Raw genomic sequence first — 23,450 nt, forward strand, 5'->3', positions numbered from 1 at the left:
ATCCTTTAAAAAACCCCCCAAAACTACTGACAAAACAACCAGTACTCCCTCCCTCCCTCTACTATATGGGAAGTGGCCTTCACTACTAAGTGGCATGCGACTTTGGAAGAAGACAAAAAGTCCACCACCGGATAGAATATTTTTAAAAAAAACACATTTTTATCAGTCCATGAAGTATGACAAGCTTCTTCAAGATCTTTATTCACTTAATCATCAATCTATTGATTCTCGACACTCCAACATCTGAAATCTGTCTCATGACTTATCTTGCCTCAATTTAGATTGCTGAAAAAGAATAAAGTTGATCGCCATTTTGTTTATTATTAGGCAATGAATTAGCAAATATTAAAACTTCATCAGTATCAAAAGGCAAATTTATATCCTTTTCTTCCATAAAACAGATGTTGCCAGATTAAATTATTTCTCTCTCTTAACAATGGTTTGACTCAAATCTGCATTAAAAAATTCTATTATTCCCAATCCTTGTTGTTTTCTAGCATTTTGGACTGCCAATCTTAATATAATTTCTTTGTCTTGATAACATAAACATCCGATTAATCTGTCCTGGAAATGATTTCTTTCTAATAGATCTATGAGCTCTATCAGGTTCCAAACTATTAGAAACATTTTCGGGACCTAAAACTTCAGGTATCCATCTTTGAAAAAAAACTGTACTAGATTAAGACGTTCGAAATCTTCAGGCAGGCCAACAATTTGGACATTGTTCCTGCGACTTTGATTCTCCAGCACATCATAATTTCTGTAAGAGATCTTCCTCTGAACTTCCCAAACTGTAAAGGAATCTTCCATTTTATTAACTCTATCTTTGCATTGTTCCACATCAAAATGACATTCTTGAAAATCTTCAATTTTTTTTAACTTTGACTTTAATTTTATCCACAGCTTTAGCACATCTTGCCATATCAGTCTTAGTAGTCATTTCATCTTTAATACATTCACATTGTGAATTGAGTCTCAACAGATATAAATTCTTGATTCATTTGATTAGACATTGATAGAATTTGTTGCAAAAATCAAACTAAATTGACTTGAAGGATCTAGAGAACATGGAATAATTTGAGAGGTTTCAAATATACCCTCTTGAATAGTTTGTTGAAGTTGGGGCCTATTTCCATGATGCATTAATTTCTCTCCCTCGAATTCTTGTAAAGGCTGTTTTTATTTCCTCTTCTGTCAATGTAGTAATTATCTTGTCTACGGGCCTTTTGTTTTGCCCTGGTTTGACTAGCAACACTAGTTGACAAGGGCTCTACAGGCTCCATAGTTTGGTACAGAAGTTGTTTCAGAAGTGCGCATAAACGAAGCCCCTCACATGTGCAGTTACTCCTGTGATGTCCATTCAAGAATTCTCTTTCCCACTCCAGCGCCATCTTCACTGGCTCTGGAATTTTTAAGAAAGATCTGGACAGGTACAAGGATGGGAGGGGTATGGAGGGCTATTCAGTTTGGCACAGACTAGAAAGGCCAAAGAAATCGTTTTCTGTGCTGTGATGTTCTGTGCCTCCAAATGAAAAATAACTATTGCACCAAAGTTGCTTAGTAAAATCAGATACATGAAACCACCACTTACTCTCTCTCCCTGGTCCCATCCATGTGTCTTACATTTTTCAATAATGGCCAAGATTGGCTGAAAACTGAGCCTTAGATAAATATAATTAGCTGACCAAAAATAAAATTAATGTCTGAGGAAAAGGAATGGATTAATCAAGACCTCTTGCATACTGAAGGGCCAGAGCTTACTGCCATTTTGTTTTGATGATGGCAATTTCAAGAGTCTTCACACAAATATTAAAGCTGGATTCCACATTTTAGAGGGTATAAACAAAAATCAAGACTTGATCCAATTGCAGGTGAGGAAATAAAGTAATGATATCCAGAGAAAGAAGTTAATGATTCAAAAAAATCAGATGGGTGATAAGAAAATTGGTTTTTGAGTTTATTTTTGAATCTGCAAATAGAAGAGAGGCTGATATGATTGAGTTTAAACATCCAGTTTTTTTTATATATTTAAGGAAGGATTTAAAGTTGTACAGGTGGGACAGGATTGTTCAAATTGACAAATATGACTTTAAATAGTAGATGTTTAAATGATTTATTAGAGTATGAAATGGTTATTGTTTGGCAACACTCCAATTACCACTTACAGTTATGTTATTTTTACAATGAATTAACAGAGGTGAGAGGAGGAGGAGCCAAGAGACAGCATCAGAGGGTGAGTAAAATAAAAGCTGCACTTACTGGGACTTGGGCTCAGTCAGGTCAGACTTGGGGTCCGAGAAGACAGTGCCTGGTGTCGGGTGAGAGGAGGAGGAGGAGGAGCCGGGAGTAAATTGGGGTTAATTGGTAAGGGGCAAATAAAAGTAGAAAAGGAGGGAGCGGCCAGTGAGGAGTGGCCCAGTGAAGGAGTGGGGACTTTGGTTCGACTTCGGTGAGCAGGGGCTAAGAAGGAGCTTATTAGTAAAGGGTATTATAGTAAGAAAGGAGGAAATGGAGTCAGTTGGGGTAGTTAAGTGCTCCAATTGTGGGATGTGGGAAGTCAGAGACTGCACAGCAATTCCTGATGACTACACCTGCAAAAGGTGCATCCAATTGCATATAATGAGTGACCGTGTTAGGGAGCTTGAGCTGCAATTGGATGAACTGAGGATCATAAGGGAAGCAGAGGCAGTGATAGAGAGGAGTTACAGGGAGACAGTCACCCCTAGAAGGCAGGAGTCAGGGAATTGGGTGACTGTGAGGAAAGGAGGGAGAGCGCCAGTGCAGAGTTCCCCTGTGGAAGTGCCCCTCAGCAACATGTATTCGGCATTGGATACTGTTGGGGGGAACAGCCTATCAGGGACGAGTCGTGGGGCTGCCCCTGAGGTTCAGAAGGGAAAGAAGGATAAGAATAGGATTCTTGTAGTTGGGGACTCATTAGTCAGAGGGACAGATAGGAGGTTTGTGGGAAGAGATAGGAGATCCAGGTTGGTATGTTGCCTCCCTGGTGCCAGGGTCAGGGATATCTCTGATCGAGTACATAGCATTCTGCAAGGGGAAGGAGAACAGCCAGAAGTCGTGGTCCATGTGGGGACCAATGACTTAGTTAGAAGTGGGGATGAGGTCCTGAAACAGGATTATGTAGAATTAGGTAGGAAGTTAAAAAAACAGGACCTCCAAGGTAGAAATCTCTGGATTGCTGCCCATGCCACGCGCTAGTGAGGGTAGAAATAGGAGGTTGTGGAGGATGAATGTGTGGCTAAAGAGATGGTGCAGGGGGCAAGGGATAAGATTTCTGGATCATTGGGATCTCTTCTGGGGAAGGTCGGACCTGTACAAGAGGGACAGACTCCACTTGAACTGGAGGGGGACCAATGTGCTGGCAAGTAGATTTGCTAGAGCTGTGGGGGAAGGTTTAAACTAGTTTGGCAGGGGGTGGGGAACAGAAGGTGAGAGCAGTGTCCAGGGAGTATGGCCACCAAGCTAGGAATAAAAAAGATAACAAAGGTAGGATGGAGATTAGGGTAGAAGGTAAAAAAGAGAATATATGTGAGGGTCATTCTCTGAGATGCATATATTTTATTGCAAGAAGCATAGTGAACAAGGTAGATGAGCTGAGAGCATAGATAGATACTTGGGGTCACGATATTGTGGCAATTAGTGAGACCTGGCTACAGGAGGGGCAGGACTGGCAACTTAATGTTCCGGGATACATTTGTTTTAGATGTAATAGATCAGGGGGTAAAAAAGGAGGAGTTGCTCTGCTTGTTAGGGAGGACATTACTGCCATGAGGTGGCAGGATGGTATGGAGGGATCGTCCAGAGAGGCTGTTTAGGTGGAATTGAGGGGTGGAGCAGGCAAGGGGGTGCTAATAGGGGTGTATTACAGAATTAGAGGAACAAATTTGTAGGGAGATAACGTATATGTGTGAAAATCATAGGGTAGTGATCATGGGTGATTTTAACTTCCCACACATTGATTGGGATACCCATACAGTTAGAGAGCTGGATGGGGTAGAGTTCGTTAAATGTGTTCAAGATTGTTTTCTAAATCAATTAGTAGAAGAACCGACTCAGGACAGTGTAATACTGGATCTCCTGTTAGGGAACGAGCTAGGTCAGGTATTGAACATTAATGTGGGAGAACAAATTGGGTCTAGTGATGATAATTCTGTTAGTTTTAGGGTAGTTTTAAGGAAGAGCGAGGAGAGGCCTAAAGTTGAGGTTCTGGATTGGAAAAGAGCAAATTTCGAAGGAATAAGAAGGGATTTGGGGAGTATTGAGTAGGACAGGATATTTTCAGGTAAGGATGTTAATGAAAAATGGAGGATATTCAAAAAATAAATTTTGAGGGTACAGAGTAGTTATGTCCCAGTCTGGATCAAAGGAAAGGCTGGAAGTCATAGGGAGGCTTGGTTTTCAAGGAATATTGGAAATTTGGTTAGGAGAAAAAGGGAGGTGTACAAGAGGTATAAAGAGCAGGGAGCTGAGAAGTTGAAGGAGGACTACAAGGAGTGTAGAAGGAATCTTAAGAAAGAAATTAGAAAGGCCAAAAAAAGGCATGAAGAGGCTTTGGCTGACAGAATAAAAGTAAATCTAAAGGGTTTCTAAAAGTACATTAAAAGTAAAAGATTAGTGAGAGATAAAATTGGACCCCTTGTAGATAGTGAGGGTAGGCTGAGTGAGAAGTCAGAGGAAATGGGGGAAATTTTGAATGATTTCTTTGCCTCGGTATTCACTAGGGAAAAAAATGTTGAGCCAGTTGAAGTAAAGAAAAATAGTGGGGAGGTCATGAAGCATATAAGGATAACCGAGGAGGTAGTGATGGCTGTGTTAAAAAAGATAAAGGTGGATAAATCTCCCGGACCGGACAAAATATTCCCTAGGACACTCAGGGAGGCTAGTGGACAGTTAGTGGGGCCATTAACAGAGATATTTAGGATGTCACTGGCCACGGGGGTTATACCAAAGGATTGGAGGGTGGCGCATGTGGTTCCTCTGTTTAAGAAAGGGTCCAAATGCAAACCTGGGAATTATAGGCCTGTAAGTCTGACGTCTGTGGTGGGCAAGTTGATGGAAAGTGTTCTGAGGGATGCTATTTACAAATTTTTGGAGGTACAGGGATTGATAGGGAGTAATCAGCATGGTTTTGTCAGGGGTAGATCATGCTTGACAAACCTGATTGAGTTCTTCGAGGGGGTTACAAAAAAGGTTGATGAAGGGAAAGCTGTGGATGTTGTCTATTTGGACTTTAGTAAAGCTTTTGACAAAGTTTCCCACAGGAGGTTAGGAAAAAAGGTGGAGGCATTAGGTATAAATAAGGAGGTAGTGAAATGGATTCAGCAGTGGTTGGATGGAAGGTGTCAGAGAGTAGTGGTAGAAAATTGTTTGTCCAATTGGAGGCCGGTGACTAGTGGAGTTCCTCAGGGATCGGTCCTGGGTCCACTATTATTTGTTATATATATTAACGATCTGGATGTAGGGGTAGAGAATTGGATAAGCAAGTTTGCGGATGACACAAAGATTGGTGGTGTTGTTGACAGTGAGGTAGATTACCGTAGATTAAAAGGTAATTTAGGAAGGCTGGAGGTGTGGGCTGAGAAATGGCTGATGGAATTTAATACAGATAAATGTGAGGTGCTACATTTTGGAAAGGCAAATTTAAATAGGTCATATACATTGAATGGTTGACAATTGAGGAGTGCAGAGCAATAAAGGGATTTAGGAGTTATGGTAAATAGTACACTCAAGGCTGATACTCAGCTAGATGGTGTGGTGAAGAAGGCATTTGGAATGTTGACCTTCATAAATCGGAGTATTGAATTCAAGAGTAGGGAGGTTATGATGAAATTGTACAAGGCATTGGTGAGGCCAAATTTGGAGTACTGTGTACAGTTTTGGTCACCAAATTATAGGAAAGATATAAACAAAATAGAGAGAGTGCAGAGAAGGCTCACGAGAATGTTGACAGGATTTCAGGGTCTGAGTTACAGGGAAAGGTTGTGCAGACTGGGGCTTTTTTCTCTGGAGCATAGAAGATTGAGAGGGGACTTGATAGAGGTGTTTAAGATTTTAAAAGGGACAGACAGAGTAAATGTGGATAGGCTTTTTCAATTAAGAAAGGGGGAGATTCAAACTAGAGGACATGGTTTAAGATTGAAGGGGGAAAATTATAAGGGGAACATGAGGGGAAATTTCTTTACGCAGAGGGTGGTGGGGATGTGGAATGAGCTTCCGGCAGATGTGGTTGAGGCGGGATCATTGGTTACATTTAAGGAAAGACTGGATCGTTACATGGATAGGAGGGGACTAGAGGGGTATGGACCGGGTGCTGATCAGTGGGACTAGGAGGGTGGGGATTTGCTTCGGCATGGACTAGTAGGGCCGAACTGGCCTGTTCTGTGCTGTAAGTGGTTATATGGTTTATATGAGGATCTTAGTCCAAACCAAAAATACTGAGTTTTGACTTCAAGCTGGTCAGAACTCAAAATGATATTTGAAAATAAGCTTGGTGAATTTGAGCAGAGAAAATAAAATTTGTTAAAAGTTGATGGAGAAAATTACAATAAGAATGTTATCAAAACACAGAGCTATGAGGGGAATAAGAATGAATGTGTTTTCATATAATCGTGATAGGAACATTGGAAAACATGCAATGAAAATCATGAGGGAATTGTAATCCAGAGACAAGGAAATCATAAAATTTACATAAAAATTTTCATTTAAGAATTGAAAGATAATTCCCTTCGGGACAAGGGAAACAAGACAGAATAAATATTACCATAACTTATGCAGATGAAAGTCATTCAATGATTGCTATAGAATTAATTTTTAGCAAAATAAGTGGGTATTTGTAATGGTGAAAGTTAGCTCACAATTCTTAACAGATCTTTAGTTTCTTTGTCCAAAAATTAAGACAAATCCCTGTTTCCCAGAATTCAAGCAACCAGCAAAAAAAATTGCGGGAAATAAATCGGTAAAAAATACAAAAGAAAATTGGCGCTGCCTCGTGGTTAGTTCACTAGTCACTCAACACACAATCTCAGGCAACTGGAAATTCACTTATCCGGCATCTGCCAATCCCCATAGGTGCCAGAATCCGAGGGTTTTACTGTATTAGGAACTGTTTTGAAATCTATCAAGTTGTCCCATATGGATTCAGATGCCCTCCAAAGTGAAAAAAATCTTGCATTATGTAACAACTTTGAATCTAAAGTCATCCTAAGGATGAAACATTAAAAAAAAATGATCGTGTTCTGTTTTGGAGGCACCAGGGTGGTCACCTGGGTTAAGCAGGGCCTTTTAATAAATCCAAATAAGGCTGATGGCATGAGACAGCCACTGCAGTTTTCATTCCAGTACCACCTTTGCTCTTCCAACAGACTCAAATACCTTAGATGGCAGGGGCCAAATGTACTATTGTGAATCTCTCTGATAAAATGTTCTCAAAACAAGGTTTGCTTTTTAAATTATCGTTTTAAGTGAACAAAATGCCACGTTATTGAGAGATCTTACACTCCCCACTTTTATGCACTCTAGGCTTTCAGGTGATGATTTTCCCATCAATGCTAAAGAAATGAAACAAATTTGAGAACCCCTAACCAACATATATCCAACAACAATGCAGATTTATTCGACCACAGATAATACATGAATTATGGTTACAATGGGCGTGAAGCTTGAATATATTTTTGCCAGGGGTACATAACACTAATATTTCCTTAATATTAAAGAACACAAAGCATCTTCTATTGTATACTGTATATTCTTTCCAAAGATTGAACTGTAAAATGCCTGGAAAAGACTATTATCACACAGAATAGGGCCATGTGTTTGTTTCCAAATTTGAATCAGCAAGTAAAAAGTTTTTGTTCAATTTATTGGTAACGGGAGAAAAAAATCATGGATTTTATCATTTATCGAGTGCAATATCCATACTGGGTACAACAAAAATGGGTATGCACTTGCTCCCTCAGTAAAAACAAGATTCATTAATGAGAAATTTGTTTGTCTTTACTTTTACAAAAAGTAGAGGTGCATTCCACATATTTTTAAATATGTGTAGCTTTATCTTTGAAATGAATGTATGATAACTATATTACATGGTTGGACACCCTATTGAGTTCAAAATAAATTTCAGTGACGGCTTCATTTACAGGGAGGTAGGTGAGTAATTTTTTATTAGTTGGTAACATTCAATCTGACTGCTTGTGCAGCCAAGCACCGTCCAAGTTCCTGCCACTGACGGGAAGATAGATTTCATTGTTCCAATGAAAAAAATGGAAAAGACCATAATTTTTTTTCTCACATCATTCATCAGTCTTAAAGTATGCTTGGATCTTGAATTAGTAAAAGCATTTCCTTTAGGTGTCGAAAATGCTATTTATAGAGAGCATACTGTAACTGTTCTCTTTATTACCCAACTAAAATTCTGCTTTAAAATGTGTAGTTATCATTTTGAACAATACTTGAAACTGCTCCTGTGAGGAAGCTAGATTTCCATATCCATAGACAAAAACTGATGTTAAATTTATTTCTCCAAGCAATTCTCTCAGGACGAGCCAACACCTTTCGGGTCGACACCAGTAGAGATTAATCCTTAATATTTTACAAGTTCCCATTTTCCCTAACTCAGGCAAGTCCTTTTTTTTTTTAACTTTATTTAAAATTTTATGACATGAATAAAATAAAAATTACATTTAAAGAAATAATAAAAAATAAGATAATAAAAATTAGAATACTACATCATTAAACTACACAAATTAACCCCCCCAATAATTATAACACATTAATCATCTAATTTAAAATTAGTCCAACCCTCCCCAAAATAAAGAGTGAAGAATTAATTAACAATGTTGTAAATAAAATAAAAAACCCCACTTACAAAAAAAAGATAAAACTTAACAACAAAAAAATTACTAACAACAAAAAAAATATCAATACTAAAATAATACCCTTAAACATATATTTAAATCAAACATAATACATGTATTTAACAAATTAAATCCACTTTAAAACCAAGTTCAAATATTAAAATCATATATAAACCACATATCTGTTATACAAAAAATCATAATACATAAATAGTTTCCATTAATACCAAGTTTCCTTTATAATTCATCGAGAACAAAAACATCCCTTAGAAAAACAATCAGATAAACTTTTTATTCCCTTCCTCTCCCCTTATATAAAAAAAGAAAAAAAAAGTTCAAACTCTTATAAAATTCTCCATATTCTTCATTTATTACATCTTCAAAATTCTCTATCGAAATTAACTTAATTTTATTAAACTCTTCTCCCTCAATGTATTTGTACTTAATTTTCTTTTTCTTATCACCTTTCCCCTCATCTTCCTCTTCATCTAATTCAACATCCCCAATTTTTGACTTATTATCTTCTGTGACATCATCCTCTTAAAAAAGAAAAAAAAGAAACCCCCTCCCAAAAAAAAGGAGAGAAAAAAACCTCCTAATTCCCTCTCAATTCCAATCAGAAAACAAAAAGAGTTAAAAAAAGAAAAAGATATATTTATTTTTAAAAAAATAATTAAAAAACCTTCACTTCTTAACCCAAAAATTAAAAAGAAAAAAAAACAGGTCGGAGGTCACGACTACCTCCTCCTGTTTAAACCGCCCAAATCAGTAACTCGCCCAAATCAGTAACTCCCCCAAAATATTGGGTGTGAGATAACTCACAAGTAGCTGATGACTTCTGGAAACTAGTGCCCACCCAGTTCCCTCTCCCAACTCCCATTTCATTAAACTATCATCATTATTTAAACTATTTAAACTCTTCTCAAAAAAAAAGATAAAAGATTTATTTTTTTAAATCAACGTTACCACTTTGGTCACCATTGCTTCCATTTCTTTTAAAAATCTGGATCCCACCTTACATCTCTACTCTCTTTGGAGACCTTAAAGGACTACATCGTTCCTGAAACTGCATGATTGGTAGAGACTGAGCAAAGTCCATAACCTCTTTAGGATTGTCAAAGAACTTTGGCTAATTTCCATCCTAAAAAATCTTCAGTACTGCAGAATACCTGAATGCTGCCCTATGTCTTTTTTTCCACAATCGTTCTTTCACAGAATTAAATTCGCGTCGTAATAGCATAGTATTAAATCTCCATCTTGAAGCTTTCTGAACATCTTGTGAACTCAAATATTCTAATAATAATAATGAATGATCCGAAACCAATCTAGCCTTATACTCCACAGATGTGACCCTATCCTGCAAATGTGCTGATATTAAAAAATAATAAATTCTAGAAAAAGAATTATGTCGCGAGGAATAAAAAGAAAAATCTTTCTCTGTAGGATTAACTCTTCGCCAAATATCAATTAAATTCAAATCTGCCATCATATTAATCACTTGGATTGCCATCTTAGACTTCTTAATTACTCTTGAGTACTTACCCAATAAAGGCTCCAACACCACATTCAAATCTCCCCCAACATCACATTAGAGTTCGATTGTCCAAGTAATAAAGACATATCCACAACAAAAGCTGTATCCTCAACATTAGGAGCATAAACATCAAGTAAAGTCATGCCTCATTAAAGATTGTACATTTTAATTTTAATAATCTTCCACCATTTTTCTCTTCACTCTGTAACTGAAATGATAGATTGTTATGTACCAAAATTGCCACACCTTTTTTCTTAGAATTAAACGAAGAATAAAAAAACTTCCCCAACCCATTCACGTTTGAGTTTCAAATGTTCCTTATCTATTAAATGAGTTTCCTTTGCCATTGCGACCACAGTTTCTTCCATTTCTTCCAGAAATCAAATTCCCTTCTTGCAGCTCTGCCCTCTTTGGAGACCGTGGAGGACTATGTCGTTCCTGGAATTGCGTAATTGGTAAAGACTGAGCAAAATCTATAGCTTCTTTAGGATTATCAAAGAACTTTGATTGATATCCATTCTGAAAAATCTTCAGTACCGCAGGGTATCTAAATGTTGCCTTATATCCTTTTTTCCACAATAACTCTTTCACAGAATTAAATTCACATCGTTGAAACATAATTTCCTGACTCAAATCCGGATAGAAGAAAACATGATTACTCTGAACCATCAAAGGAGATTTGTTTTGCTGTGCATTTCTAATAGCCATACGTAAAATAATCTCTCTATCACAGTAATTTAAACAGCGAACCAGAACAGGTCTTGGATTCTGTCCTGAAAAAGGTCTCCTTCTCAAAGCTCTATAAGCCCGTTCCAATATTAAACCTTCAGGAAACTTATCTTGTCCCAACACTTGTGGAATCCATTCAGTGAAAAATTTTCTTAGATCTGGCCCTTCTATGCCTTCTGGCAAGCCGACAATTTTCACATTATTCCGTCTGGATTGGTTCTCCAAATAATCAACCTTTTTTGCTAAATTTTTATTCTGAATCTGTAACGTTTCAATTGTTTTATTCATATCTTGCAATTGATCTTGTACATCAGATAATCCTTGATCACACATCTCGTCTTTCAATAGTTTCGACTTTAAAAGCTCCATAATCAGCCATCTGTTGAGTATTGACATCCACCAATGCATTAATCTTAGAAGTAAGATTATTCATAGAATCACCTAAATGCATCATTGAAGAAAATATCTTATGTTTCAAGACTCTTGAAAAGTATATCAACATCAGTAGATCCAGACATAGTGGGATCCTGCTGTTCTTGTGGAATCAGAGGACCTTCTATCCCTTCTTTTAATTTAGTAGCTTTTCTTGCAGTTTGACTCCGTGTAAGAGCCCCTGCCACAGACACCCCAGAAGTATCAGGAGGCTGATGATCAGGGTTAACGTTTCAATTGTTTTATTCATATCTTGCAATTGATCTTGTACATCAGATAATCCTTGATCACACATCTCGTCTTTCAATAGTTTCGACTTTAAAAGCTCCATAATCAGCCATCTGTTGAGTATTGACATCCACCAATGCATTAATCTTAGAAGTAAGATTATTCATAGAATCACCTAAATGCATCATTGAAGAAAATATCTTATGTTTCAAGACTCTTGAAAAGTATATCAACATCAGTAGATCCAGACATAGTGGGATCCTGCTGTTCTTGTGGAATCAGAGGACCTTCTATCCCTTCTTTTAATTTAGTAGCTTTTCTTGCAGTTTGACTCCGTGTAAGAGCCCCTGCCACAGACACCCCAGAAGTATCAGGAGGCTGATGATCAGGGTTATCTTTGATCCAAACCTCCTTTAAAAGCTTTGTTACGTCAGTATCTGGAAGAGCTGTTATAACTGGTGGTATAGCAGTCAAATAACAACTCTTTAACTCTCCAACTGGTGGTGCCCCAGCTAATTCAGCAGTCAAAGTCTCAGTAGACGTTGTTTGAAATACTGGCATCCAGCCAGCCCTTTGTTCTAAAGGCAGCTGAAAACGACCTTCAGAAAGACTTACGAAATCAGAACGGAGCTCCAAGGCCGAATTCTTCGCTTGTTTTCCTGGATCCATTTCACGCTGAGTCGTGGCTTTTTGTAAAAAAGCAGACTCAGATAATTTCGGAAAATATAATTTTTTAACAATCTGTTGATGTTTCCTTTTACTTTTTTTTAACAAATGTACCATTAGGTATTAATTCAACACCTCATACTATTTATAAACTTTTTAAAAAAAGTTTTAACGGGCACTTAAAGACAAAACAATAAGTTAGAGTCAGGAGAGGACTGGAAGGCACGTCGGTTCCTTACGCCATCTTGCCACGCCCCCCACTCAGGCAAGTCCTGATCAGATTTGGATCCTAAATTTTGTTCTTGAACAGACTGTTGGAAGATGTATTGTAGAGTTTGTTTATTGCATTTGTCTCCTATTATGGCAAGGGGAGAATGTCAAAGAATAGTCATCATCAAGAACTAGTAAACAAAGAGAACTTCACAATATCGAATAGTGCAAAAGGAACTCAGCAGGTCATGCAACATCCATGGAAAGCAATTGGCACTTTAGGCCTGAGCCTTTTCCTCTTGCTTTCCCCAGATTATGTGTGACCTGCTGAGTTTCTCCAGGACTTTTGATATCATCATATACTGGCCTATCACAGCTTTAAAGCCTTGCATTTCTTTACAGACTATGGTTAATCAAACGTTTATACTGCCACTTCAGAGTCACAGGTAGCACGAGCAAATGCTTCAATAAAAAGAACGGAAGGGAGAGAATTGAATGGCTGCGGCAGATTGAATCCAGTTCCACAGCTTCAAAGATAAAACATGAAATGGTTCCAGATTAACCACTACTAAACCCAGTTGTTCTGGTTGCCAATCACTTTCTACCATATTGAATCTCACTTTCCTTAGTTTCCATCCTATGAATGCCGCGCGACTTGCTGAGATTCTCCATCACATTTGGTATTGTCGGGTTGTACTTGTGCAATCAGATGACAATAAACTTGGCCTGATCAGATTTTGAGATTTTAAGAATTAAAACCCTGGTATTTTGTCTGTGAAAGTTCAATTAAATCAGACTTTTCTGATCCCACTATTCTGTATCCAAAAATGGTGATGCAATGCTGAAAATATTGAAGGAGGGACAGTACCACACAAAGGAAATGCAACCGCTCTTGCAGACCACAGAACACTTGTAACGTACAGAGAAACAGTTAATTCGGAGAGAAAATGATTAATATAACTTTATTATTTTACAGCAATAATTAAGCCATTTTCATTATATACATAATATACAACAAATATTTTCACTTACATTTAATCATTTTGAAGCAAGAGACACATGTAGTTGCCTATTGAAATTCTACAAAGGAATGTGCTTTAAAACCACTTAAATACTCCAAGCTTACATTCCAAAATGCATCAGCACCTTTACATCACGGTAGTTGTTGTCAGGAAATCAAGATCAAAGCAACACCTCAACCAGAGCACATATGAAAATGGTATCACTGGTGCAGAAAAAAGTTGTCATTCCGAAGACACAAGGATTTAAACACAAAGTCTGTACACGCCGTGATTGAAATAAAAAGACAACGCTGGAGAAACTCAGCGGGTCAAACTGTGTACTTTGTGCAGCAAAGATACATAACCAACATCTGGGGCTTGAGCCCTTCATCAAGGTTTGAGCAAAATGTTGGCAGGCACCCGAACAAAATGGCAAGACGGGGGAGGAGCAGGAATACAGTCCCACAGGCAGGAGGTAATAGGCAACGTTTCTGCTCGCTTACTCTCTGGTCTCCCTCATCTTTCCAGTTCTCAACCCTTTCCCTCTCCACTCACAGAGCTCTCCCCCTTCCCCTTTGTTTGCTGCTGAGCCCACCTTCCCTTATCTCCTTCTGTGGGACTGTGCTCTTCCCCCTGCCCCTACCTTCAAGTATTTTTCTGGGTGCCTACCAACATTTTGCTCATGTCTTAATGAAGGGCTCAAGCCGGAAACATTGGTTATGTATCTTGACTTTTGCTACATAAAGTTCTCTGTTTGACCCACTGAGTTTCTTCAGCATTGTGCTTTTACAGAAGGGATTGATTTTTTTAAACATGAAAATAAGCCTGAATTTTAAAATGATTGATACCTGTGAATCTCACAAAAAATATAGTGACTTGTTTTCCAGTGCATGTACATTTGAGATGATGCAGGCAGCTAATAAAACTAAATATTTAAAAGGTTCAGGTGTAACATTTGACTTACAAGTTGGCAGCCTTAGATATATATTCTCACTGCACTTAGTTACTCAAATCTGTCCATATCATTGCAATGAGTTTTGTCAGTTCATCATTTTGATGGGGAAGGAATGTTTGCCCTAAAGACAATGTGCTATCATGCAGTCTGAATGATGCTTTAAAAAAATACCTGGATGTTCAACTTTCCTGAGCTGCCATTGTAACAAAAGGAAACTCCAAACAAGTGTGATGGCATATATTAATTATATGCTATATTTACTAAAATAAATTAATAAACATAAACATCGGTAGGCTCATCGGTTGCCTACAAATTCCTTTACGGATTCCCTAAAATCAATGAAACAGTGAAAAGAATAGATTATAAAGAAATTAATATTTCTCTGTGTGGAGCTTGCTATAGCACAGGCTCTTGCCTCAAGCAATGGGAATTTCAGTGAGAAGGTCAAACTTGGTACATTGAAGCAGACCTCTCTGAAAGTTAAAGCAAGTGGATTCGCAGTCTGTTACTGCAGCATACCAGTCCATAGGTTGAAACAAGCAGTGTTGATAACAGATTCCAGGTGGTAGTACATGGATACAAGCTGAGGTAGGGGGCTCTCGCTGTTCTGTGGCTGGGCAGGAAGTGGTTCTCTGAACACAACCTTGAGATTCTGGAAACAAAGCAAGCATGTTATTCATGTATGGTGCATGTTTCTCGTAAATGTGTCCATTTTTTAAAGCAAGGTTTTCCAAAATGGGTTTTGTGGAAAGGCGCAAAGGTCCTGTGGAAGAAATAGCAGGGAGTAATACAGAGATAGCTGTGTAATTTACTTATTTTTTTCTGTCCTTAATTCAATTTGTTTCTGGGATGGCAGCAAACTGTACATTCCTCCCCAAGAAAAGGCATCTTGAGGCCTGAAGTCAGGAGCACACATCATTATTAACCAATGAGAATCCAAATTCTTCTGGCACGAAGCCGGCGAAGAAGCTGGCCATATTTTACTGATATTCCATGTGTGCAATATTTTGAACCGTGAATTGCTGGATTAAGAAACTAATTAGAGGCAACAAATAATTTCAACTTGGAGAATGGTGAGTTTATTTACTTTCTTACTATATTTTTGTTATATATATCAGGTATTGAAAATTGTACATGACAATTAGGGCTTTGCCATTTCCAAATGTTCCCCGAAAGGGTTCCATGAGCTGAAAAGTTTGGGAAAACCTTGATCTAAAGGCTACAATAAGTTTACAAGGCAATTTCCTTTGTTCTTTGCAGCAAATAGAGTATGTGGCTTTGGGATGACCCTGATTACCATATATGTTGGTGTATAAGGTGGTGTTTGAATCTTAAAAATGTCACCCTAAAACCAGGGGTCACCTGATATGCCAAGTATAAAATCCGAACCTTAACACTGAAGTCTCAGCGCTCCCCCATGCCAAGTATAAAATTGCACTGAAATCTCAGCACTCCTCCGCAGGGTCCATCCGCTGTTGGCTTTGTACAGGCTTTAAGCTCACAGTGGTTTCTTTTAAAATATGCAAATGTCCACCTTTACTGGGTAATTAGCTTTTAAAATATTGTGATAGCATCATTCCACTGGTCAGTGGTAAGTGCCAGGGTTGGGGTCATCTTAATACAGTGAGTATAGTTCAAAATGTACATTTTAAGTGGAAATTCTGGGGCCGTTTTATGCACAGGTCATCTTATATGCTGACATACATGGGAGATCAAATTGTATAGAAATCCATGTGACTGGTTATGCAAGTCTCCCTGAATCAACTGCCAATGTCATTAGTAGAAATGCAATAGCAATCCTGGACAACAATATCCCTGGACAACAATATCCCCGATCTTCAAAATCAAATTGCTAAATCTGTGCTCAGTCACTTCGAAACAGAGTAATTGGAAATCTCTTCCATGTGGGCCTTGTACAACTTAAGAATCCTATCCATATCAGGTCACAGTCCCTCAGACCTTGTAAATTCAATGGGAAAAATAAAACCCATGGAAGCTGGAAAGCTGAAAAAACCCTGAAAATATTGGTTACACTTGAAGCTGCTGTGTGACCTGTGGAGAGCTTCTGGCATTTTCTGTTCTAATTCGAGATTCTGTACATGAGAGGATTTGGTGTTTTTTTTTTAAATCTTACCGTCTTTGCAGACTGTGAATTAAGGAAGATGAGGACAAAACAATCGATAAACTTCTGATTCAACACCGCCTGTAAGGAAGTTACAACAATGTTACAGAGTGGCTGCAGATGATCTTAGTCCCTCCCAATGCAGGTGCCAGATAACTACAGGGACATAATAGGAGCATAGACAAGCAGATTATAACCAGTCAGAGATGAAGGCAATTCATTTTAACTAAAAACAAAGATTTTAAAAGTTGCAGGAACATTATAAAAAAGTTTATGCCTGTAATTCCACAAATTCTATCTTTTTGTTTGTAAGTATAGCTTCCAAATGATCACTTCCTGCTAAGGAAGCGTAAGATGGGGAAAGTTCAAGCATTCAAAATGCTTTGATAAACACATGGCTAAATCCATGATTTGCAGGAGGTTCTGTGGTCCATCATACCCCATTGAATTAAAACACCCGGGAACCCAGATGCTGAACTACAGCATGTAAAGAGGGTCTTGTAATCAGAAGGTGCTGGAACCCAGAAATGCATTTTGGGAATGGTCTTCTGGATGCTGATGCACGATAATAAATGCAGCAAAATAAATAGAGAATTGGTTGGCTGACTGAAACAGAATTAGTGCAAGTTAGACTGAAGATAGAAATGATGAGGATCTGCTCTATTTAGGAATAAATTGACAAAATGTAAAGATGCAACAACTCTGAGAACAAATTTAGTTATTAAATTATGGAATGGATAAATAAGAAATTGAAGCAACTTAAAACAAATATAAATAATTTTTCCGTGTAAGAGCTAGAAGTGCAGGAAGACCTCCATTCATTTTTTTTACTAGATTCTTAAAAAAAACAGTACAAAAATAGTGTGGAAAGTCAGCAGAAAGTGGACAGACAATTCATCCATCTTGGTGAACTTGCATAACTGAAATAGTGCAAAAAAAACGGTACAAATCCATGCCCCTCTCCAATGGAACAATCCTCATAATTGCCACTCAAAAGGGATTTGATTCAAATGGTTAAGTGAAGCAGCAAGAGAAACAAGCATTATTAGGGAGAGGGGCCATGAGTAAAAATGAGCTGGAACACCAAAAACATTCTTCATTGGAAAAGGGAATTAATGTTCATTGTAGATATACCAGGGATGGAAAATTATGCAGTTATAAGAAGAGACGAGCAGTACTCTACTTTGTAATACTTTCATTATTGCAGAGGACGCTGTAAGAAAATTTAATCTTTTTTTAAAAAAAAAATAATTACGAAGCATTCTGATGGAATGGCTTGTATTAAATTGACCAGTGGACCCATTTTGGCAGATGATTAATTTTAAATTTTCATTATAAGAATGAAGTAATAGCTGTTGGAGCATGCTTTTTCACTTCAAGTATTCAAGGCAGACACCACTGCACCTTTAAAAGAAAGCATAATAAAAAATTGACAGAAAAGATACAGGACAACCAAAGCAGCAGAATGAGTCAAATTCTGGATTGCTTGGACAAAATCTTTTATTGATACTGATATCAACGATCTACTTTCAAGCATTAACCTTGCACTATTTAATGAATGATAATGTAATTATTGCTGTAACACATTAATAATAGAGCACTGCAATCTCAAATGAGACCCTGTGGCATTATTAATGAGGGAGAGCTTGCCTTGATTGTAAAGTTGGTGTAAAACCAAAGGATTAGCAGTTTTTCTGTAACTTTGGACCACTGCTTTGAGCCTCGGGCACTTCTGTGAATGGTTTATGAATGAAACATGTTCAACATTGAAATAATATTTTGAAAAAAAGAGCTTTTCAAATACTTATTCAGGCACTATCTAAACCTTTTTGGGCCACATCAATGTAGGACTATAACCTATTTTATGTAGAGCTATTCTGAACAAGGTGGAAAAGCTTTTTCATTTTTCACTCATTGTTGCCACACTTGAAAATGCCTAATTTGCTGTGTGAAGTTGCAATGTGTGTTATGGTCACAAATGCCATAAAGTGACTTGGACTGTTAAATTTGCGTACAGAACTATTTCAAATCGTTTGCACATTCTATGTCATTGTTGCACAAATCTCGATGTGGGAGCACTGCGGGGGCGTTGTGCAGGATTGGGGGAAATGTGTAAACTCTATAAAGGCAACACTGGAAGTCAGGAATGAACCCAGGTGCTGGAGATAGGAGGCAGGAACTCTACTAGCTGTGCCATTTAGCCATCCATCAGTTTTGAAACAAAGAGGTACAAATATGTCAGCTCCATGCTTTTAACGTACCAAATATTGGATTCCTCTATCTGCATCTACAAAGTGTCGACAACTCTGGGAGAAACGGTTGAGTAAAACCTTGATCAAACTCTGATACCAACTGGTACTCATCAATAGGAAGCAACCCTGAAACGAAAGAGTAATGATAAAGTCCGAGATAAAATGTCATTAAAAAAAATTATAAAAGTGAAGCAAGGGGAATAGAATGATTCCATTAAAAGCACATGCCTTAAGTGTGACAATATTTTTTTCGTTATGATATTGGTTTTTAGTGAAGTAATGAAAACTGAATCAATAGGAAAAAGATGACTGACTGGGTATGAGGTTGAAGATGTAATCCAGGCATACTGCTGAAGCAGGTCTTAGCCCTGCTGTTCAGCCGCTGAATTCTAGTCTGCCTGCTGACAAGTGCTCATTTTCAACACTTACATTTGTTATTTTAGACCTTGATGCAACTTATAACCACTCTGCTGTATTTCTTGGCATTCACAATGACTGGAGAAGCAGCTAATCTTCTTGCTGCACTTCTCACAATTCAACTTCCATGCTGGAAAAAAGTCGTATCCGTGCATTTCAAAAGATTTGCCTCACAATAGTCTAACAATGTGCATTACCACCGACAATTCTTTCATGCATCAAAAATTATATTCAATCTCAATATAATGGGACATGTCAATCAAGAGAAAGGCTCTAACTGTAGTGCATTCACTCTACCAAGATATGCAAACAAATGACTTTGAGCAGGACATTAAAAATGAAGTATTTCCATGTCAGCTCCATGCTTTTAACATACCAAATATTGGATTCCTCTATCTGCATCTACAAAGTGTCGACAACTCTGGGACACCACACTTACAAAACTCACAGGTCATCAGTTCCATGGAATCTTCAGTAAGATAGCCATTCTGTCGATGTTAATTATGAAGGCATAAGAAGTGACTTTGAAGTGTAATAAATCTTTGCTGGCTCAGAAATATCTCCAATGATATACAGACAAATATTGGACACTCAGGTAGCCAATCCCCATCACTCCAATGGACTGACATCACTTTTGAGCAAATCAGGCATTGAGACCATAAGATTCCACTGCATATTTGTCAATAAGTCCAGATATTCAGGAAAAGGGTCTGAGCCAACAAGAGATGAGGACTGCAGCGTATATTGAAAATAATCATCCAAGTTTACTTCTAACTGAAAAATATTCTCTCACCAGTTGTGGGTCAATCTCAGAAATCGATTTGCTGTACACAGCACCAAGTAGCTCTTCCAGCTCAGCGAAGGACAGCTTGCTCATTTTGTGTTTGTCCGAAGACAGATGCTCTCCCAGAAAGAGGCGCTGCCAGAGAACGTCACGGCGACAGTGCGACTTGGCTTGTTGAACCATCACTGCAATCTGTTCTTGGGCACTTACGACCTCGGATGTCAGTAAGGGAAAGAGTGGAGAGGAGTAGAAAAGCTCTGGAGCCATCTTCAGTTGTTTCCCATGTGAGTAAAACTCACTGGAATCGCTCGTTTCATCCCAACAATCTGAATCCAACTCTCTCTGCTCGGCATTCGATTTTTCCAACAATGGGGAATCTCTAGCAAAGTCCAAAGAATCTTTACGAGTTCTTGGTAGTTTTTTAAAACGTCGCATGTCAGCAGTTAACCTTGGGAAGAGCTCCCTGCAACTTGTCATTATCACGTAGAAACGTAACCTTTTTAAAAAAAAATCAAAGCCTTAACTTATTTTAAAAGGCAAACATTATTCAATCTTTTAGACACGTAATTTGGAGAAGAACCACACACAAGCAAAATACATTTAATTTCAAGGAAATTTGAAATTTTTCCATGTGTTTTTTGCCTTCATTGCCTCTTGGTGAACAGTAAATATGCTATTGCCTTGGAGTGAATTCATGTATTTTAGAGTATGTAATTAAGGACAGGCTTGAGTCATTAATGAAATAGAATTAAAAATTTTTGGGAACGCAGGAATATGAAACACACCAATAAAGAAATACAAATATTTTTACCCTAATGAAGAAGCACATGGAAAACATTGCTTTTGATAAAAGCTGCTTTTGTTATTAGTATTTTTAATACTAATTCACTGCTCAGAGCTCAGTTTTGAAGAAACTTGGCCCTGAAATGTTAATTGCTTCTCCTTCTACAGCTTTCCATCTTTAAAATCATTTGATTATATCAGGGAGGACTAGAAGGTCAAACTCCAAAATTGTGTGCAGGCTGAGCTTTGATCATAGCTGCTCACTTTCAGAATATTTTATGTTAGAGATGAAAAAAAGGGGAACATCAACATTTCGCTTCAGGCAAGCTAAATAAGCAATGCCCAAGTACACTCAATGAACATCAGCCTCACCAAAACAGCTGGAAAGCTATGTAACACCCTACAAGTGTCTTAATCCTTTGAAAATACAGATGAGTATCTCTGCATGTCACACATCAGCCATCATTATCATTGTCCTACACTGTATGTACTGCAGCTCTTCTAATCGATTACACACACGACATATAACGGTACAGATGAACACTTCTACACTACATCGCTACAGACTAAAAGGAGGCTCACAGATCATTTCCTTTGGAAGAGGAGTCCAAGTCTGGGCCGAAAGCCTCTGGATCAAAGATCAGTCAGGAAGGCGGAAATGAAAAATTTCTTGACAAGGGTCTACCACCTTTTAGAATGCAATATCCTGAAGGACTTCAGGTGTTTAGGCTTTAATCAATTGAATTTTGGAGACTTAGGGAATCAGAAGCACAAAGATTAATGGTTCAGGATGAGTCTTGAAGGTTCTTTTCTCACTATTGTTCACATTTATACTTTATTCTTCGTTGAAATGCATGGAAAATAACTTCCAACTCAAAATACAAAACTCCTTTACATCCTAAGCTTCTCTAGAGACTTGAACAGGTTATCAGTAAGTTGCATGAGGGTCAAGAGATAAGGATAGGATTCAGTCAGCAGTAACGGACATGCACTCAAATATCAGACACATCCCATGAGAAGCAAATGCAATCAGTGTGTTCAAACTGTACCCTAGTTAGGAGCTTCAGCAGTAGAGCTGTGTCGAAAAAAAATTAAATCTTAGTGTATACACCATATCTGATGGCATACAAGACCCCTTTTTAAAAAAAATACTCCAAAAATGCTCCCCAGGTCTTATAAGTGAAGGTGACATTTTGGAAAGCATGGTATCGCCGCCTGACCCTGGTATTAGGGAGGGAGGAACCCCCGCCCACATCAAGCATTGCCACCACCACCTCTAACCCTACCCCCACCCTGAGTGCTGCCACTATCCTGGACATAGAAGGAATACATACCTGTCGTCCTAGTGTTCGCCTCGATGAAACAACGCCAAATAAAACACGGCGGCTACCAAGGTCAGGTCTCCCAAGATCTGGCCTACCCGTAAATACCCTAAAACATGGGCATACTTACCAGTAAATACACTAAAACGTGTATTCTAAAAAAATTTTTAAATTCCTAACAGTTCTTAATATTCCCTGGTGAAATGGGGAGGGGGGGTCTATAGGCCCTCAAATATGTTAAGTTTGCTGATTACCTAAATTGAGTGAAAAAAAAAACAAATTGTGCAGAGGATATGGAGAATCTGCAGAGAGATATAACCATATAAGGAGCGGAAACTGGCCATGTCGGCCTTTCAAGTCCGCACTAGTTCACTAGAACAACTCCACTAGCTCAAACCTCCCGCTCACTGCCACGTGATGTTCATGTTGAAATTTTTTGATGCATTGATAAACATATCCAGATCTTGGTTTTGCTTTTTCCTTAGAACACAACAGATAGGTTAAATTATATAGTTAGGGCAAGGGTCTGGCAGATGGAGTACAATGTTGGAAAATGTGTGGTCATCTACTTTGGAAGGAATAATGGAAGATCAGAATATTATTTAAATGGAAAGTGATTGCAACATGCTGCCATGCAGAAGGACTTGGGAGTGCTTGTGCATTAATTGCAAATAGTTGGTTTGCAGGTACAGCAGGCTATCAGAAAAGCAAATGGAATGTTGGCCTTCATGGCTGGAAGGATTAAAATTAAGAGCAGGGAGGTTATGCTGAATCCGTACAAGGTACTGGTGATCTGGAGATCTGCATGCAGTTCTGGTCTCCCTACTCAAGGAATGATGCACTAACTTTGGAGGTGGTGCAGAGGAAGTTTACCAGGTTGATTGAAGGGATGAAGGAGTGAGCCTATGAAGAGAGGTTACATGTCCTGGGACTGTACTTGTTGGAATTTAGAATGAAAGGGGATCTTATAGAAACATAGAACATTTTGAAATTATGAATGGTTCCTAGCTAATGGAAGGATATTATAAAGTTGGAAAATATATAGAAGAGGTTTACCAAGTTGTTGCTGGGATTTGGGAGTTGATTATTGAGAGTGACTGAAAAAACTAGTCCTATTTCCTTCTTGCCATAGAAGGTTGAGGGGG

The 23,450-nt window shown here is 38.1% G+C and overlaps 1 protein-coding gene across 10 annotated transcripts in view; it reads right to left on the bottom strand.

Annotated features, from left to right (window-relative positions):
- Positions 1–13,613: 13,613 nt before the first annotated feature.
- Positions 13,614–23,450, bottom strand: part of szt2 (SZT2 subunit of KICSTOR complex) — a 289,561-nt gene continuing 279,724 nt past the window's right edge. For all 10 annotated transcript variants that reach the window (XM_069939008.1, XM_069939001.1, XM_069939006.1 and 7 more), the window contains 4 exons: positions 20,210–20,696; positions 19,009–19,125; positions 16,760–16,828; positions 13,614–15,277 (listed from right to left, as the gene is read on the bottom strand). In XM_069939008.1, the coding sequence (XP_069795109.1) occupies positions 15,131–15,277; positions 16,760–16,828; positions 19,009–19,125; positions 20,210–20,696 (820 nt within the window). In that variant the 3' untranslated portion in view covers positions 13,614–15,130. The remainder of the gene's footprint in view (positions 15,278–16,759; positions 16,829–19,008; positions 19,126–20,209; positions 20,697–23,450) is intronic.

The sequence above is a fragment of the Narcine bancroftii genome, chromosome 5, assembly GCF_036971445.1.
Source record: "Narcine bancroftii isolate sNarBan1 chromosome 5, sNarBan1.hap1, whole genome shotgun sequence".
In the NCBI taxonomy this organism is placed as follows: Eukaryota; Metazoa; Chordata; class Chondrichthyes; order Torpediniformes; family Narcinidae; genus Narcine; species Narcine bancroftii.